At 36.5% G+C, this 19,835-nt stretch overlaps 1 protein-coding gene across 12 annotated transcripts in view; it reads right to left on the reverse strand.

The window, feature by feature from the left end:
• The window catches only part of KIAA0825 (KIAA0825 ortholog), a 254,967-nt gene that overhangs the window by 214,582 nt on the left and 20,550 nt on the right, over positions 1-19,835 (reverse strand). For all 12 annotated transcript variants that reach the window (XR_011806056.1, XM_038169775.2, XM_038169776.2 and 9 more), the window contains one exon: positions 2,065-2,204. Coding sequence is in view for 11 of the 12 variants with exons in the window: in XM_072031689.1 (XP_071887790.1) it covers positions 2,065-2,204 (140 nt within the window). In the remaining variant the exon portion in view is untranslated. The remainder of the gene's footprint in view (positions 1-2,064; positions 2,205-19,835) is intronic.

Here is a 19,835-nt window from a genome sequence, read left to right on the forward strand (position 1 = left end):
TTCAAGTGATTTACACACTTTTGGATCATAATTTTTTACACAATGTTTTATTTTTAAAAATATATATATGCTGTATACTATTATGTTTATTCTCTGTGGTATAATAAAATCATAAATCTATCTGATGAAAAATAGATTGTATTCCAATTGTATCACGGTAGCACATAGAGCTGCTCTTATCATACCACTTACAAAGATCAATGGTAACCTGAAAATGATTTCATTCCATGCTACCTCTAATATATTAGCAATAAAGGACTGTTTTTAATTTAAAAGTCACATCAGCTGCTGTCCATCTTCTTTTAAACTCCTCTCGATTTCTGAGACTGACATATTACAGGAGCAAAATATCACCTGGTAGCGACTGGGTTTTCTGACTTTCCCTGAGAAAATTAGTTGAAAAACTAGCTTAAGTGTCAATTCAACAGAAATGCAAAGCTTTTCCTGACATGTTTCCTGTGCTACCACACCCTAATCAAATTTCCTCCTCTCCCTGCAGATCTTACAGAACTTACAGTCTTTGGATCTTACAAAACTTAGAAGCAAAAGCCCATCTGATTTGTAGGACTGAAACTATGAGAGGGGGATTCTTAAAAATGCTTAGATAGTTCCACTGTGATGATGTTAATGTAAAATATAACATAAAAAGTTCACTGATGGTACTATTAAAAGGAGCAATCAGCTCCCACAGCCAGAAGATTTCTCAGCCAGCAGTACATATTTGACACATATTTAAAACCACAAACAAAAACAGTAGTAAGGCATGTGTTCATTTTGACAAAAATCATTCTAACCCTTAGGCTGACTCGGCATAACAATGACAAAAGCAGTGTTATCTGGTAGCTGAAGAGGTGACAATATCTGGTTTACACATTTGTTAAATATACTGGTGCTGTTTTTTACAGATACGTAACACCATATACCAAACACACCTTTGACTATTTTATGACATCAAACAAAGTAAGCAAGCGTCAGCATTTCACTACCATCAACAGCTGGAAAATTGTAATTGAAATTGCACTGTGCAGTGGTCCACAACTCAAAACATATTTCCCAGATCTTCAGTAACATTGTTGCTTCTGGTTAGCTACTACCAAAACATCTGTAGTCACTAAGATTTTAAGCAAAATGTTGAAAAGTGAGATATTGATAATATTAATAACATTAATAATAAACCTTAAAAAAATCTCAGCTTGGCATAATGAATATAGCAGTAATTCAGAGATGACCTAAATCAGTTTTCAGTGACGTATAGCAAAGATTTATCTCCATTATTCAGGAAGCTGTTTGGTAGCAGACAAAGACTTCTCACAAATGTGGCCTTCATTAAAATTACATGATCAAAACCCAAGTGTCATGAAGGACATTCTTTGAAGGCATGACTCTACAACATGCCTTGTTATCTAAAGGCAAACATTGTCAAAATTTAACATAAGATGATGGTTCTTGTTATATGAATGTATAAAGGACACTCAATCTATTTGCATAAGAGCATCTTTCACAATATTTAAAATACTTCAGAACACATTTTTAAAGCACTGATTTTTGTGAACTAGTATGTAGCAAAGAAATGGACAATGAAATAAATTGCAAACCAAATGCTAGTTAGAAAATCTGATATTGCAGCATAAACGTAATTGAAATAGGTAAAATAATTTTATAAGAAATATTCGTACTAACTTGGTCTGTCTACTTTCATTAGAACTGTTTAAAGGACACCATGGGTTCAAATTTTACTTTTTTTGTAAAATTCTGCAGCTCTCAGTGAATAAAAATTCTTTTAGCTATAGAAAATACAAATAGATGTTTTTTTTCTTCCGCAATCACAACTACTGCAATAATTCCCAAAATTAAGATGATTCAAATGTTAAAAGTACCATGCAGAGAAACAACAGAGCACAAATATTAAATGTCATTAGAATGTGTTAAATGCTCAAGCAGTAATGGTGAATTACTATGGAAATATTAACCTACAGTGAGAAAACAAATAAGTCAAAAGGTGTATTTCTTCCTAAGCATAATGACTTTCACTAACATTTTGAATACAAATAAAACTCCCTTTACCTGGAAGAATTCTTCTTTATTTTTTCATCAATATCATTAAGGACTTGTTGAAACTCTGATTCTCCAGGAAGGACATTTAACAAACAGTCCAAATTGGAAGAATCAAGAGAATACTCTCCTCCCCACTCCATATTCAGAATCTGTAAAATAAAATATAAATACATGAAAATAGTTAAATAAGGAAAAAATCAGACTCTAAGTATCAACATATATGAGGTGTTGAAATAATGAAATACATATGTTAATACTGGAAGCATTTGTGTAGGAAATTATAAAATGAGTGTTGAATAGCACACCTTTTGCCTGCTTCTCAGTACAGTTCTATAGAGAGGTACACCTGTAAAAAAGATATAAATTTCATATCTTGCATTTTTCATTAAAAAAAAAAACACAGTTATTATATCTCAATCGGAGTCGTACCTTTGTTTTCTGGAATTGAAGCACATCATCACAGCTAACTAGAACCTAAAAAAAATCAGCTCAAAACACTTAAGTGTACCTGAAAACAAGAGACATAAAGCTTTTGAGATGTCTTTCTCAGTGACTTACTTGATACCTATTTTGCCAAATCCACTGGTTTACTCAAACAAAATAAGACACTAAATCCCAGGAGTCTCTACATCATAAGCAAAGCACTAGCAGAGTGCTGGTATTTTTTGAGAAATAATGAAATTGATTTTACAACTAGTGATGACTTAGTACTAAAATTAAAGAAAAATTACTTAAAATTGGAAAGTTCTTAATAACTATTCTTTTTAATGTCTACTATTTATTAATACTACTCATAAGCAGTAACTTAAGGCACAGATGTTATTATTCAGACATGCGCAATATCTGGGCAACAAATTATGATGAATTAACCATTCACCATTTTTCTTACAAGCAATAAAAGTTTATGAAACAAGCAGTATGTTGGCCAACAAAGATTATTTTAATATTTTAGACTATGAACTGTAATAACAGAAAATGCATACATAATTTTCCAAACAATGAAATTTTGAATGATCAGAATTAGCTTTATTTACATTGTAAGCCTAATTTAGGTTATGAAAAACACCACACAATTACCACTGTGATTGTGGTTCATATTATCTTTTGGATAGTGACTCACTATATTTTCACTAAAAATACGCTTGCTGTACCACCAAACCTTATTGAAAAACAGATCACGAGTGCCTACTCTGCCAGTATTCAAATGCAAACCCATCAAGACTGATACTTTTTCCTCAAATACTGTTTCTTCTGTGAAGGACTAAACTCTTAACTGAGCAGAAAGTTGCCCAGTTCTTATATGAATCTTAATAGTGATGGCATGAATTTAACCCCTTTTAACCCCTTTTTAACTTCTTAACCCCTGTTGCTGCCAGCCAATAATATTTTTTTTTCTTTCCTTTATTTTTTTTTTCCCCGAGGAAATTCTTCTAGCCACATTTGGGGAATTTACCTAGCATCACTACTGTAAAAATAAACTGATGGATTCTAAGTGAACATTCTACAAACATCTGCTCCAAAATACACATCACATTAAGACTGAAGATCAAGATTGTATGTTTGGTCAAATATGAGTACAAATTATAAATAGCAAAACCGCCCATTTCTTCAGCAGAAGTGTCACCATTGATTCTGGCTTTGGTCTTTCAAAAAGAAAAGTTAATGCCTGAAGGTCCTGTAGAGCCTATTATCTTGCACATCTGAATGAACAGTATAAAACGCATAGAGCCAAGAAATATTTATTATATCATTATCTTAAATTCTCAGAAGCTAAAGAATACCCCTTCACAAATAACAATTCCAAGACTTCTCAACATTTTGGAATGTAGCTGAAACTCAGTCACCCTTCTGGTTAAAATGTCTGGATGTAAAGCAAATGCATCATGTAATACATTGAGGGAGGATCGGTCTTTGAACATAAGACTCAAAGTATCTTAACAGATGTTGCTGTAATTAAAGACACTGTAATTAAAAGTAGAAGTTAAAAAGCACTCTCCCAAATGCTGAAAAACTTCAGTCAGCCATTCTGGAAAAAAATAGTGGGCCAAACTAAGTTGCTCAACAAATGCAAAAAGATTAAACAGTGCTTTATGAAACAGAGATGAAATAAATACTGAAAATAAAGTTGTTTACTTGTATATGATACTATTTATATTCAGACATGGTCACACAAATCCATTCCCTTTTCTCTTAAGAATTACTTCAGAGTTTATACAGAATGTGACACTAACTCTATTCAACACCTATAAATGAAACCCATCTTTTATTGAATTACTCTTCCAGAACAGTCAAAGATCGGTGTAAAATGTACTGTATAATAGATACATATAATGAAAAAAAACATGCGTTTGAATGATTCAAAGTTTTCATAAAATAGCTGTGCAATCAAAATTTAATATTTGTTCCTTATTTTTTTTCCTTTCATGGCAGCCAAAATAAGCTTGTGTTTCACAGAAAAATACCAGCACAGTTTACAGACCACTTACTGTTTAAAAAATTCATCATATGAAAAAAATCACCTTGTAAACACGACAGCTTAGTTTTCACATATGCATTTCTGTAAGGCTTCTATGTCATACTTTCCCAGTTCGCTTGTCAAAACAAGGTAATTATTTTTCTCAGTCTTGGTTTATGGTGCAAAAAGAAGCATTTGATTAACCAATTTCCAAATACTGTTTTACATGGTCAACAGCAACTCCTTCATACAAAAATCTAAATATTTCTGTAATACAAGACTATCACAAGAAGAAGCAAAAAGCAAAGTAAAAACGTTGCAGAAGGAGTGCCTAAGTACCTCAAGACATGAAATGATTCAGATTGAGCAGGGACTCCACTGTTCCTTGAGTGCCCTGGTGGGCCCAGCTGAAGGAGACCGCCACCTGCTCCACCACTGGGTTATCCCTTTCTGTCCCCCTCTCTTGGGGAATTTGTGGCTGCTCCGTGACAGCCAGTATGGCAAAGCCCTCATGAGATGGTGGAAAAGTGATTTTTGTTAAGAGAAGAACCCGTGTCTTCACATTTTTATTATTTGTAAAGTTATGGGGGAAAAAAATGTCTTTCATATTCCAAATTATTTCAAAGCATTTTAGTCTTATAATAATGCACTGCTTCTGCAAATGTAATTAACTTAATAATAGCTCTTATGCTGCATAAATAGGATCATTCTATAGGTTTTGTATTAACTATTACAGGGAAATATTATGTGTTCCAAGGCAATCAATCTTACAGAACTGGATTCACATGTAGCTCAACTGTAAGAGCTACACTTCTTTTTCAAAACATATTAGAGGGTCACCAATCACCATTTAAATGAGGTAACTGTCACTCTCTTTTGGTGGCTACTCAGGAAAGGTAACCTACGTACAGTGTAGCTCAACAAGAAACAGCTTTCAGGTCTCTTATTTTAACCCACCTCTAATTTAAAATTTAATATTTAAATATTTTTATTTTTAGTACCGACATGATTTAACTTCACTGTAACAATGCGACACCTCTAACAAACTGAACATTAAGAGTTGATTTTTACCAGGAACAATGCATTTGAAAAAAACATTATGGAAGATTCAGGTTGATGTGACAGACACACATATATATATATATTTCCAATTCATGCAGTGTTAGCCACTTTTTTTTTTTTTTTTAACCACTTCAGGAGCATTTTTCATTGCTTTGTGTGAGTTTTTTATTTCAGTGTGAATGAAAAGGAAGCAATCTTTTCATAGAAGTCCTAAATAAAATGATAATTAGTTCAAATCAGATATTTTCTCATTCTGACAGAACAACTCAATAAACATTATTGTTGTGAAAACCTTTCTATTACAGAAATACATGGAAATTTGAAGGAATTTCTAGGATTAATTTGTAGTTTGTAGTGATTATATTTACTGTAATAAACATTTGTTCTCAGACAAATAGTTTGTCAAAAGCACATGGACCTAAAACTTAGTAGATTTTTGTACAGGCATTTTCACTAAATGTATATACATGTTCAGTATACCTGTATACATGCCTAAATCACAATATCTAACTATAGATTTATAGTCTAACATACTGTAAAATAGATATGCAGCTATAGATCTCCCAGTCCCAGAATAAATCCCATTCTTTTTAAATATAAATCATTAGTCTTTCATTACACTCGGTAAAACATTACTAAATAAGTCACTTTAACAGCACAGAAATCCTTTCCAACATTTCTAGCAATTTTGTAAGTGTTGACAGAACTATTTATTGATAAATATTCAGTACTGTTACTCCTTAGTTTACAGCACTTCAGGCAGTTAAGATTCTTGTTTTGATTTCAGTGGGTTTCAGATATCACTGGACAGAATCAAACATCAAGAGGGTCAGGCAAATTTTTTGTTATAGTTACACATGACCTGCAGGGTAAAAAAAAAAAAAAAATCTAAATACAAATTTAAAGTTCTGTTGGCCTGGGATCTCCTCTGAATCAATTGTCTAGTGTAATGGAAAATTAATTAGCTGGGTCCTTTAGGCCCTTTTGAGAAAAATATAAAAATAGTACCTATGTATTAAAGAAAATCAGAGCAGAACTGAAGCACTATTTGTAAAGGCAGACATGGTGTTTGGTCACACTCCGTTAATCCTTCAAGTAAACTTCAAACCTTCTTGTGTTTTCACAAGAAACCTTGAATACATCTATGCAACCTCTGCTTAAACTAAGAAGTTTTAGGAACTACACCATTTCACAAAATAAAGATCCGAAGAGAGACTGGCCCATTGCCTTTGAGCATCCAGCTGAGCCAATTGAACAGTGGGTCTTCAGAGAGAAAACAAAACTAACCATCAAGGTTTCAATAAAACCCAGAGGTAGGCTTCTCTACACACACTAGTGTGTATGAAATAATGTAAACCTTAGCCTACTACTTAAACATTGGCAGATATGTAATGGAGCCAACTATTTGTGGGCCGTCACACCAAGTAAATGATGCATACTGTGATAAAAGGTCTTAAGTCCCTGTGTTGATATGCTGGTAAGGCCAGAACACGACACAATATTTAACACATTTATTTAAGCAGACTGAAAATTAACAACTGCAGTTAAATGAATTTCAAATAATTTTAACATGAGTAGTTTGACAAAGATAGAGAATTAAATACCAAGTTTGTGTTTAATAGTGGAAGGATAAGAAAAAAAAAGTCTTAAATTTGGTTATGATAATTTACCTTTGTGGGTTACTATGGAAAAAATATTTTGATTGTATCATAATTTTGGTTATTTACCACAACCAGCACACATGTATAGACAAAACCCTTCAGTGAAAAAAAATACATAAAATCACACAAACAAAAAGCAACAACAACAAAAAACACAACTAGTAGGCTGCTATTGCTTTATTAAAATCAGTGATTTTTAAACCAAGATTTGTGTAGGCTGAATCTAATTATTCTACAACTCTGCCATTTGGTCTTTAAAAAGTCAGTCAAGAGTTAAACAAGAAATCAAGACCTGTCACGAATTTCATTCAGTTAATGTCCATTAACATATAAATATTTAGAAACTACTACTATAAACATACCCATTTAGCAACATTTTTTTCAAAATATAACACCCTGCACTTCAGCACAAAATTATTTGTCTAAATGCAACCTAAGGACCATGGTAATCAAACTTTCTGGACTGTTACAGACAATCTAGATATTTGAAAGCTTACTTTCATGTTATGTGATTTTATCCACATATCCAGGAAAATAAAATAAAATTATTACTGTTAACATTACTTTAAAAAGAGGACGTCAATGTATCAGTGATTTGTAAACGCGGACATTTCAAAGTGCAGCACTGTATACATACAGAGCTAGCCAAATCTTTTTTTTTTTTTTTAATACTGCTTATCTTACAGTTGATATCTTTTTATTGCTCTAACATCTCTGTGAAACTAGAGGGGATGAGAGAATTGACAAGGTTTTTCATCACTGAGCTTATATTCCAAAGCATCATCTTAACAATGATTTCCCTTATCTGTATTTAGTTGCACAACTGTTCCCAGATGCTTTACTACACATAAGATGTCATCTGCAATCACACAGCAGGCAGAGATAGGGATGGCAGTGGCTTGAGATAATATTCATTGTGAAATTCCTACTGTTCCGGACTTCACATCTCTGAATATTTAAAGTTTTTTGGAAACCACATAGGGCTTACACAAGAAACACATTCAAAAATCATAATTTCTAGAGCTCTACTCTGATACAGTAAAAGCTTTATACCCATGGTATACCCATGTATACCAATGCTTTTTTGGTTCTGTTAATGGGCAGGTACAGAAGATCCCTATTTAAATTTTCCAATTGCCCATCATACTCACCCATTTTCCAGGCTTTCTTGAAACATACACAGCTTTTACAAAAATAATACCATCTATTTCCAGGAAAAAAAAACATATATATTCAATGCATACCAAAAATAGTCTTCATGAGGGTAGTATTTAAATAATATTTGGAATGCCACGAATAACTTTGACACAAGTTTTAGTAAAAACATTTTATAATGTTCCCCCTGAAGACATTTTATATTTAAATGTTAATTTTATATTCTTTAGTTATTACTCACCATACGTATAACACATTTTCCCTTGCATTTTTCAAAGAAATATTCTCAGTATCTATAATTAAATTTGCAACTACATTGGGCACATTCTTCCTACAACTCTGCCCTTATAAAAGACAGCAAATTCCCCAAAAGTGGGAATAAGATATATTCCGCTCAGTGGAACTGAAGAAACACAGTCCTCACTTTGGCTTGTATCTAAAGCAGTAATATTAGATTGCAGTTCTCCAGTCTAATGCAGTTACACCAACCATAAAATGATCATTACCGCCTGAAGCCTTGAAAACAGACCAGATATGTAGCCCTTGTAGAAATCTTCCTATTCTAAGAATCAGTTAATGTGCATTTCTGACAAATGCGGTATGCTGTTATTTGTGGGTTCTTCAACCTATGAAGCTTTGTGCTGTTTTCTAGAATTCTGTGTGTGCAAGAATTTAAAACTAAGATCTATGAGTTCTCCTTACCACCTCACCTGCATTCTTTGGGCTTCTCACAGAGATTTGCTGAGAATACAAAGCAAAGGAATCAGCACTGCTTTCTTAGGTTTCTTTCTACTCAGGAGTGGTAAGAGATGCTCAAAGACACAGAGATAATCCTCATTTACATAAACTTAATCAAACACCAATGGTCAAAGGCAGTGGATTCAAAAGAAGAACATGCCATCTGGAGTTGCAAAAAAACTCCAGAGGAGTTATGTCAGAAAAAAAAAAAAAAAAAGTGATAAAGCATAACTTGATTTCATAACCTTCAGAAAAGAAGAAACGGCTATCTTCTGAGCAGCTCTTCAGTGAAATAGTGTCATAGCATCTCCCAGCTGGGTACCCCACTGTGTACAATATCGAAGATTCAACGTCTACCAACAAGCTATCCACTAGCAAAGATAAAGAAGGCTGCAAGATGCCTCTCCTCATGTAATTCATTTTCATGACTGTAGTTCTATTATATGTAATAAAAATAAAAGAATAAACTTGGTGTAATGTTTTCTTCTTCAGAAATGGTTTAAGGTCTTTCCCCAAAAATTCAATAATCTGCTTTTCTGCTATTGCCATATGCACAGAAATGCAGCATAAAATCCTCCTGCCACTGTGATTAAAACTGGATCAATCAATCTCATTGTCAAATGCATGTACTTTATGAATGATGAGTGTTTCAAAAATTATTTTCTGTTACAAAATTAATTACTGATCAGTAGACTAAAGTAATCACTTTACTAAAGTACTAAAGTAATGCATAGACAAGGGATTCTTAGAAATCTAGGTATAAATACCTTCCATATATGTTTTCTTATCTCTTTTTTTTTTTTTTTTAATTGATGGTATTTGCCAAGAACAAGAATAACTTCAAAAAATAACTTCATGGTATTTCATTTATTTTCCACTGCTATCGCTCAGGATCATAAATACTGACTAAATTTTGCATAATAGTATGAGAAAATATCTGAGACCAATAGTTTACCAGAAACACTTCATGGCATTGCAGTTTTTTTTGTTTGTTTCTTTTTCCTGAAGGACAAAAAGGTAAGAAATCTCCTATATGTGAGACTAATGGTGCATCTATTGCAGAATTGTCTTTTCACCTATGGCAACAGGAGATGCTATTTAGGGATGATATGTGAGCTTCCTCACTTTCTGTCATGTATGAAGAAAGAAAGAAGAGGTAATACTTCATAAACCTCCAAACCCCTCAGAACTATACTCTCAAATAGACCTGCTATAGCCTTCCAATCTTGCTTGTCATTAATGTTTTAAAAGAAATGTACCTACGGAACTAATCTTTTAACACTCTGGTAAAGAACCTAACATATACCATTTCAATTAAAAACCTTGCAAATACATACTAGATATTTCTATGCTTACCCCAGAAGCCTTTTCTCCTCTTGTTTATTGGAAAATCCTTCATCCCGGCGCAATACTCTTTGAGAACAATGGTATTTAAAGGAAAGAAATTTCAAGACCTTTGAGGTCTTACAGTTCAGTAGATCAGATACAGAATTGTTAGAATGTTAACAGGGAATAGCCTTCCAACGAAACTATTATATTTTAAAAGGACTACAAAAAAAGTCTGTGACCACAGCTTTTGAAAAGTAGGATGCAATTCAGTCCCTTCACTCCTGGACATTCTATTTTCTTCCATTACTTCTCAATTTAAAAGAGTTTGAAAAATGCCAATTTTATAAAAATGAAATGCAGGAACACTCCATAGAGATGTCTCTTAGGGTTCAAGTTTATAGAGATGACCTTAGGGGCTTGCTTAGTAGTAAAGATACCATGGATTTTTTTTTTTTTTTCCCAAAATCCATTATCAAAGCTTCTTAATAAATTCTACACATAATCATACAAAAGGTTTTACCGACAACAGGACACGAGGTGTCCATTAAATGTCCTTGTTGTTTCTTTTTTTTTCCCTTCTTTCATTTCTTAAATCAAAACTTTGAATTAATTTTCTCTGATATGACATGCAAAGGTTTCATGCCATGCTGCTGAATGCTGAATCATTCAGTAAGTAATTCATATCAGTAAGGGTAATTAATTCACAACTGCTTCCTATTCATCTATGATTTTCAGCTTCATAAAGCCATTAAGCTTCTCCTTCCCTTAAAAATAAATAAACAGATAAATAAAGTAATGACACTCTACTTTCTTTCATCTTCTATACACTGGAGTACGTATACTGCAACACACATGATCTAGAATGTTAGGCATCTTCAAGCTTACAAGATAAAGTCATTTTTGAACAAAATGCATCTACTTGCTTTCCCCAGTGCTCAATATTTAGGATTATGCAATGGAAACACCAAGCTTCTTAGTCACTTTCTCATCCAAACCTTCAGAGCAGCCAATAAATTTAATCAGATTCATCTTAAAGATGCAATTCCCATTTTTGAATTCATAAGAAACCTGCTGCTCTTACTTCAAGTAAGTCACCAAAGTCACAATGAAGCCCAGGAGAGACACAAAATACTTTTGGCTGACAATATTTTGTTATGTACAAACTGCAAGAGGACAGTGGACAAAGACAGACTAAATAATCATAAATACATCTGTTTCACTTTTCTTTCAGAAAAGGGCTTTTCACTGTAGCATGAATGACAACAATGATATCTGACTTATAACATCTTCCTACTCACTGTCCATAGCTTTTTCATTCTTAACACACATATATGTGGAATGCAGGGGAAAAAAGTCTATTTCCTGCTCCGTTTTTTTTTTTTTTTTTTTTTTTTTTTAATGTACTAAACTCTTCTCTATTCAATACATTAGTACATTCTCATCCTATCCTTCTTCTTCAACCTTTTTTTTTTGTTGTTGCTGTTGTTCCTGCTTTTCAGTCTAGTTTCCAAAGAAAATTGAGTTTATGCAACCATTATGTCTGTGTACCTGTCTCTCTCACTATTGTCCCAGGCTCACCCTCTCACCAATCTCAGCCAACTTTTGCAAAGGTGTAGAAAAGCCTCAGAGAAAATTAAGTTTCTCTGAGTTTCGGGAATTTCAGGAATAATTAAACAAATACAAAAGAAAATCACCGTAAGTGACTCTGCTGAACTTACTCAGAACTTGTAACCAAATACAAAAGGCAAAACATTACAGTATTAAGCATTCCTCAGGAAAGATGCAGTTGTACTGTGATGCAGGAACATGTGGAAAGTGATGACCCTAAATCCTTAAATGCCAAGAAAAGGACGAGGTAGCTACTTCACAAAGATGTATGAAAAGCATCAGTCCTCCTAGAAGGAGCATAATATGACACAAAGTGATTCTGGCATTCAGTGACTACAGCTAACACCTTCTGCGTATATAGTAGTGGTTTTGATTTGTGCTAGATGGAGATTTCAGGAAGCAGGGGAAGTAAGAAAGTCTCCAGACACTTTTTGCAAAAAGTAATGGGATGGAGGTGTGAGTAAGAAATTGTGGCTTATGCTTACGTTAAAAGCACCTACTAGCCAGGGACTGCAGGGACTTATAGATAAAGCACCTGGAATCTACCTTACCAAAAAAATGAGGACACAGGTCTAAAAGGCTCGCTGCTGTCCAACTGCAGGAATTGAACATAGGAATTGAACAACTGAATTGAGTATAGGACATTTTTTGTTTGTTTGTTTGTTTTTTGGCAGTTAAATCACTTCTGGAGTTTTAAACAGGAAATACCCCAACAGAACCAACGCAACCTGATGGAGATTCTGAGCCACTCTGGCACCATTTACACAAAGTATGTTAGAAATGGTTTTCAGCACTGATGTCTATCTAAATTCTGCAATATCCAGAAGAGTTTGACTGACCACTCTCTTTTTAGTACCAAGGGAAACAATGAGAGGCCATCTCCAGTCCTTTGACTTGTTTGGATGCACGAGTAACCTGAGCTGTAAGTTCTGTGTTAATAAACTGTACTCCAAAGCAACATGGATGACCAGTGGAGCTGGGGAGACCTCAGCACGGTCAAGACAGTGCTTCAAAACAATCATGAAAGATATTTCCTGCCATCAAATCCCTCTGGAAAATGTCGGCTATTGGATTCAGAATGGTCAGGTGACAGAAAGGATGTGGACCATACCAGAGCGAAATCCCAAGGCAGGATTTCAGGACACAGAGTATTATTAAATCCAGAGGTTCATCTTTGTCAGGTAGTTTTGAAACGTCACTCAGAATAAGAATCTAAGTGTATTGTCACACTATATACTAGCCAGAAAGGTGATCCTCCATTGAATGATAGAATCACAGAATGTTTGAGGTTGGAAAGGACCTGTGGATGTCATCTGATCCAATTTCCCTGCTCAGGCAGGGCCACTTTGAGATGGTTGCCCAGGAAAAAATTATGTCACCTTCTTCTCCATCTGTTTCTGATCAAGGTCTCAGAAGTTACTTTGCAGATTGCATGTTTCAGGAGAAGTTATTCAGAAACAGATGGAGAGAAAGGAGGAAAAAAGTAACAACAACAAAAGTCAAGAAAACTGTATGAAGATATGTGCAGATTATTCTTGAAAATAATGAGAAAACAAAGTACCAAAACTGCATAAAACATGAAACTGTCATAGCTATGACATAGTTGAGAACAGTTTCACTGCTTCCGATAACTGAGAACAAATGAAACACTGCCAGGTGCGCAATGGCCTTAATACGAATGGATATAGTATGAGAGGGAAGAGATACTGCCTTTAAAAACACTGTTCACAAAGTATTGCCCCCCAAGTCTCTCCCACAAAAATTCTGCCACTTTCAGCAGATGATCAAAAATTAAAGCTGGTTTGCTTAATAAAAATGTTGTTGAGTCAAGAACATTAGTCATCACTGATGCTGGATGACAAACAATAACACACACACACACACACACAAAAAATAAAATAAAATAGAAAGGGTCATCTGATTAAGGACAACATATTCTTCCTTACAGAAAATCTCATGCAAGCTTGGATAAATTATCAGAATCAAAACTTGTAGTTCTATGACAAAAGTTGCTACTCATTTTCCATGTGCTGAAAATGAAACAATCACGCTACATTTCTAAAGCTTGCCAAATGACTTGCCATGCAGGTAAGTTCTTAAGAGTAACAGAAGAGTTAGATTGCACTGTTTGTTAGTTTAGCTAATGAATAGTTTGTTACCAAAACAGAGCAGTATTTCTTTAATTTTCAAAATGGTAATTAAATACACAGTTTATACTTCAGCTTAGATGTATTTTTCAAAATAAGTTTTCCAAGATCTTTGTAATTAATCAGTAGCCAAAATGGAAAGGAACAAAGAGAGAAAGGAAAGAAGGAAAAGGAAAGGGAGGAAAAAGGAGGAGGGAAAAGGAGGGGAAAATAGAAGTTGTATATCTTTGTGATTTATCCTGTTGCTTTTACGTTTACCGCTTTTAGTTAATATTTCTTAGAACTTACTGAAAATTGTACCTAAAAGTTTGTATTTTGTCACATTCAATGATAGTGAATGCACTACTGATTATATTGTGAATGTTTCATTTACTACTTAGCACATCAAGTTATTTTCAATATCCAACTTTCTGTTCTCTCAGGAAATAGTATTTGGCTACCGGCATTTTCTTTTCCTTTTTTTTTCTTTTTTTAAAGATGAAAGTGAAGTACTCAGAGAAGTTCTTTACTTAAGGCTATACTAATTTATTATTATTTTTTAATTTAAAAACATAACAGTTCTCTTTGCTGCTTTATTCACAGTATTTTATTTCAAAATTTTAATACAGTATCATTGAAGAACTTAATTTTTAGCACTAACTTTTGACCAGAGTGATTAACTACATCACACAAAGCACTTTTGCATTTACTTTGCAAAACACTTTGTTCTTTTGTTTCTGCTTGGGCTCTTACACATTCTTCAAATCTCTAGTGCTAAATAAGTGTAGAGAAATATGCCAAGTTTGAAAGAGGAATTCCTGTATTTCATAAGGAATAGAGCACTTTTATAAACAAAATAAATTCCATATAATAAATCATATAAGCTTTGAAAATAAACATTTTATAAATATTTATATTTTTTCTAGAAAAATATTTTATAAAAAATGTTGTTGCTTTCTCTCTTCGTAACCAAATCACAGAATTGTAGGGGTTGGAAGGGACCTCGAGAGATCATCAGGTCCAACCCCCCTGCCAAAGCAGGTTCCTTAGAGCAGGTTGTCCAAGGAGGCGTCCAGACAGGCCTTGAATATCTCCAGAGAAGGAGACTTCACAACCTCCCTGGGCAGCCTGTCCCAGTGCTCCGTCACCCTCATCGTGAAGTTGTTCTTTCGCATGTTGGTGCGGAACTGCCTGTGATCCATTTTGTGACCATTGCCCTATCCCCACAGACCACTGAAGAGAGGTTGGCCATTTTATAAACATTTATGAGATCCCCTCTCAGTCTTCTTTTCTCCAGGCTGACCAGACCCAGGTCTCTCAGCCTTTCCTCACTGGGAAGATGCTCCAGGCCCTGTATCATCTTTGTTGCCCTCCACTGGACTCTTTCCAGGAGCTCCCTGTCTTTTTTGTAGCAGGGAGCCCAGAACTGGGCACAGTACTCCAGGTGAGGCCTGACCAGGGCACAGTAGAGGGGCAGGATCACCTCTTTTGACCTGCTGGCCATGCTCTTTTAATGCACGCCAGGATCCCGTGGGCCCTCTTGGCCACCAGGGCACACTGCTGGCTCATGGTCAACCTGTCGTCCACCAGCATCCCCAGGTCCTTCTCCTCAGAGCTCCTCTCCAGCAGGTCATCCCCCAGCCTGTACTGATACATGTGGTTGTTCCTTCCCAGGTGCAGGACTCTACACTTGCTCTTGTTAAACCTCATTTGCTTTCTTACTCCAGAGCCCTCCAGCCTGCCCAGGTCTCACTGAATGGCAGCACAACCTTCTGGCATGTCAGCCACTCCTCCCAGCTTTGTATCATCAGTGTACTTGGTGAGGGTGGACATTATTCCCTCATCAAGGTCGTCAGTGAAGATGTTGAATAAGACTGGACCCAGCACTGACCCCTGGGGAACACCGCTAGTCACAGGTCTCCAGCCGGACTCTGTGCTGCCGATCACCACCATCTGAGCTCAGCCAGTCAGCCAGTTCTCAACCCACCTCACTGTCCACTCCTCTATCCCACACTTTCTCACTTTTGCTAGCAGGATGTCGTGGGAAATAGCATCAAAAGCCTTGCTGAAGTCAAGGTAGATGACATCCACTGTTCTTTCCCCATGTACCCATCTGGTGATGCCATCATAGAAGGCTAGGAGGTTGGTCAAGTATGGTCTTGCTCTTGAGGTTGGTCTTGCTCATCCATGCAGGTCTCCTGCCCCCCTTCCCCAACTTCCTACTCTTAGGGATGCACTGATCCTGAGCTTGGAAAAAGTGGTGTTTAAATGTTGCCCAGCTCTCACAAGCACCCATACCTTCTAGCAACCTAGATCATGAGACACCCACAAGTAGGTCCCAGAAGAGGTCAAAGTTGGCTCTGCAAAAGTGCAGCGTAGCAATCCTGATGTTTTGCCTTACTTCTACCTCCAAGATTCCATCTTGAACCTCATGATTGCTGCATCCCAAACTGCCCCCATCCTTCACATCCCTAACAAGTCCATTCCCGTTGGTAAGAACAAGGTCCAGAAGCACACCCTACCTCGTCGGCTCCTCCACTACCTGCCTCAGAAAATTATCTGCAATGCATTGTAGGAACCGTGTGGACTGTGCGTGCCTGGCTGAGTTAGTTACCCAGGCAATGTCTGGATGATTAAAGTTCCCCATGAGAATCAGCATCAGGGATTGTGAAGCTACTTCCAGCTGCTTGTAGAAGGCCTCATCAGCTTCCTCCTCCTGATCAGGTGAGCTGTAGGATGCCTCCAAAACAGTGTCACCCATATCACCCAGCCTGTTAATTCTCACCCACAAGCTCTCCATTCGTTCTTCACCCTCCCCAAATTGGAGCTGGGGGAGAAGAGCTCTAATTGCTCTTTCACATAAAGGACAATTCCTACCCCTTGCTTCCCCAGCCTGTCTTTCCTAAAGAAAACGTAGCCCTTCCAGTCATGTGAGCTGTCCCACCACATCTTTGTAATCACAATGAGATCGTGGCCCTGCGACCGTATACAGATCTCCAGCTCATCCTGTTTATTTCCCATGCTGTGCACAGTGGTATACAGGCACTTATAAAAGTAAATGCCTGCCCAAGATCAAAATACCCTAAGCCCTGGTCTAGACACCACCCCCTCAGCCAGTCATTTACCTGAGCCGTTCTCCTCCTTCTTTCTGGGTCCCAGTTACCCATTGGGAAGACAGAGGAGAACACTACCTGCACCCCTGATCCCTTCAACGTCCTTCCCAGGGATGCAAAGCCCTTTTTAATGTTACTCACTTTCCTCATTGCAGCATCCTGGGACCCAGCCTGAATGACAATAAGTCTTCTCCAGTTTAATGAACTGCTGCAGAGCCTTCCTAACGTCTCTGACACATGCTCCAGGAAGACAGCACACCTCTCTCTCGAGGTTATCTGGACAGCAAGCGGTAGCCTTGGTGCCTCCCAGCAAGGAGTCCCCAGTTACTAAGACTCTACATGTACATGTACACCCTTTTTTTGTGGCCCTGGTTTGTACGCAGTACCCCAACCGGCCCTGCTCCCTATGCTTGCTACTTCTTTCAACCTCGATGTGCCTCTCAGGGCCTGGGTTCCGACTACTCTCCAGACCCTCATCCCTTTTCTGCCCAACAGCCTCGAATCTATTACCCAGGGACACCATGGGTGTTGGTGGCAGACACCTCCTTCTGCTTTGAGCAGAGACAAGTGTCCAGCCCCTTTCCTCTCGTGGGCTCTGTTTGCGTTGCTGCCTCCACCAGGGCACTGCGACAAGTGCCCATCATGGTAAATTTTAAGAGGCAGAGTTCCCAAAGGAGAGGAGAGGAAGAGAAAGGGAGGTGGGAAAGGGAGGAGAGGATCCTCCCTGTGCAACCTGCTTGTGCTAATTGCAAGCCTGTCCTGGTCGCGGCGCTCTTAGGGCATCCTTTTTTACCGTCAGGGGGTGGCTGCCTTGGTGAGTGGCTGCAAAATGGTGGCAATGCCTGATGTAATAGGCACACCGCTGCTGGCTCTGTGCACGCCTCATCAGCCTCCCTCACGAGGGCTGCCGGGGCCTGGCGGCTCCCTCAGCTGCCTCCAGCAGCCTTGATTCCCCTGCTCCGCTGCAGAATGTGTCTGCACTGGAGATGTTGCCATACTAACAGAGGTATCCATATATACTAGTTGATGGCATTCCCAGGGGTTATGGAGTCTTTTAAATTACACCATGTTTGTCACTGGCTGTGTTTTCCAGCTGCAACTGCATTAAATATAGCAAGCTAAACAGGGAAGCTAATCCCCAAAAGCTCAGTTTTCATGTACAGCATTTTATTCTTATGTACCACAAAACACTATTGCTTAGACTTGTGCATTAGCCAAGTACAGATAAGTAGGACAACAATCTATGGTGGCCACGGCATGAAAGATAAAAAGTATGGGAATTATCATCATAAGAAATTGCTGTCAGATGTTTCTGTGCTGGAGTTCTGACTACTCAAAGTGCATTCATTGTGAAACAGATGTACAATAATAGGGAAGACATAAGAATAAAGAAAAAGTGGAAAAACTATAAAATAACTTTCACATAGTTTTTATAAATATTATTAAACAAAGCAAACAAATAGTTCATAAATACTTTCTTACACATACACAGTACAAAGCATTTCTTGAAGTGTTTAAAGATCTGAAAAAAAAATTTGCAGCACAGATAGCTTTTTTGAATGATTTCATAAAGTTATCTGTGTTATGTTTGTGTTCTAATCTAAATACTGTGTCGGGGGAGTTTTTAACAAACCAGTAAATTCTGTTCAAGAAACTGCTGTGCTTTTTTACAGATGTTGTGTAATTAAAAAAAAAAAAAAAAATATATATATATATATATATTTACAAGCTTAAGCGAGCAAACTTCTTTCTTATTAGTCTACTTCTTTTTGAGAACACATGTATAGTAAGTAAAGTAAGTCACCAGACTTTGCTAAATAGCACAACAAAGGTTGAAGGAATACAACTATTCTATATTAAATACTACCTACGAAAGAGGAGGTGGTCACAAACAATGTTGGTAAATGGTTCAAAAAGGCTTGATGTTTGTTACCTCCAAAACATTAAGCTAGCATTTGTAATTTGGAATAGCTGCTGTATGACCCAGAGATCAATTCTGAAGCTCAAGATTTTTCAAAAAAAAAAAAAATAAATAAAAAGTATTCTTTTATTCAGTCAGATATAACAGAATCCACTATTTAAAGAGTGAAGACAGTTAAGATTCCACATTCCATTTCATGTTTTCCTGGACCACAGACCAGTTTGAAAGCTATTCAAACCCAGTTACTCAGTAGCCTTATTCAGTTTTGGAAAACACGGTACTAAGTCTGTTTCTAAAACTGAATACTCTCAAGGATGGAAAAGTTTAGCTAAAGATACACAGAAGTAGAAAAGACAGTTCTTAACAAACTAATAATGCCTACCTTATTTAGAAACCCAAGCTCCTTGTCTATTTAACCTCCCAGCTCCAAAGATGAATTAAGCACAGGTTGTACTATTCTTTTTGTTAGGCTTACATAAAATTCACTTTGTAACTGCAATCAAGATGAAATAAAATATTTGACAAACAGGAAGTATTTGTAAAGAAAATATTCATCTCCTTCTCAAACCAAGCCATGAAATGTCATAAGAACCTGCACTATTGGTGTAAGCA

This window comes from Anas platyrhynchos, chromosome Z (assembly GCF_047663525.1).
Source record: "Anas platyrhynchos isolate ZD024472 breed Pekin duck chromosome Z, IASCAAS_PekinDuck_T2T, whole genome shotgun sequence".
Lineage (NCBI taxonomy): Eukaryota > Metazoa > Chordata > Aves > Anseriformes > Anatidae > Anas > Anas platyrhynchos.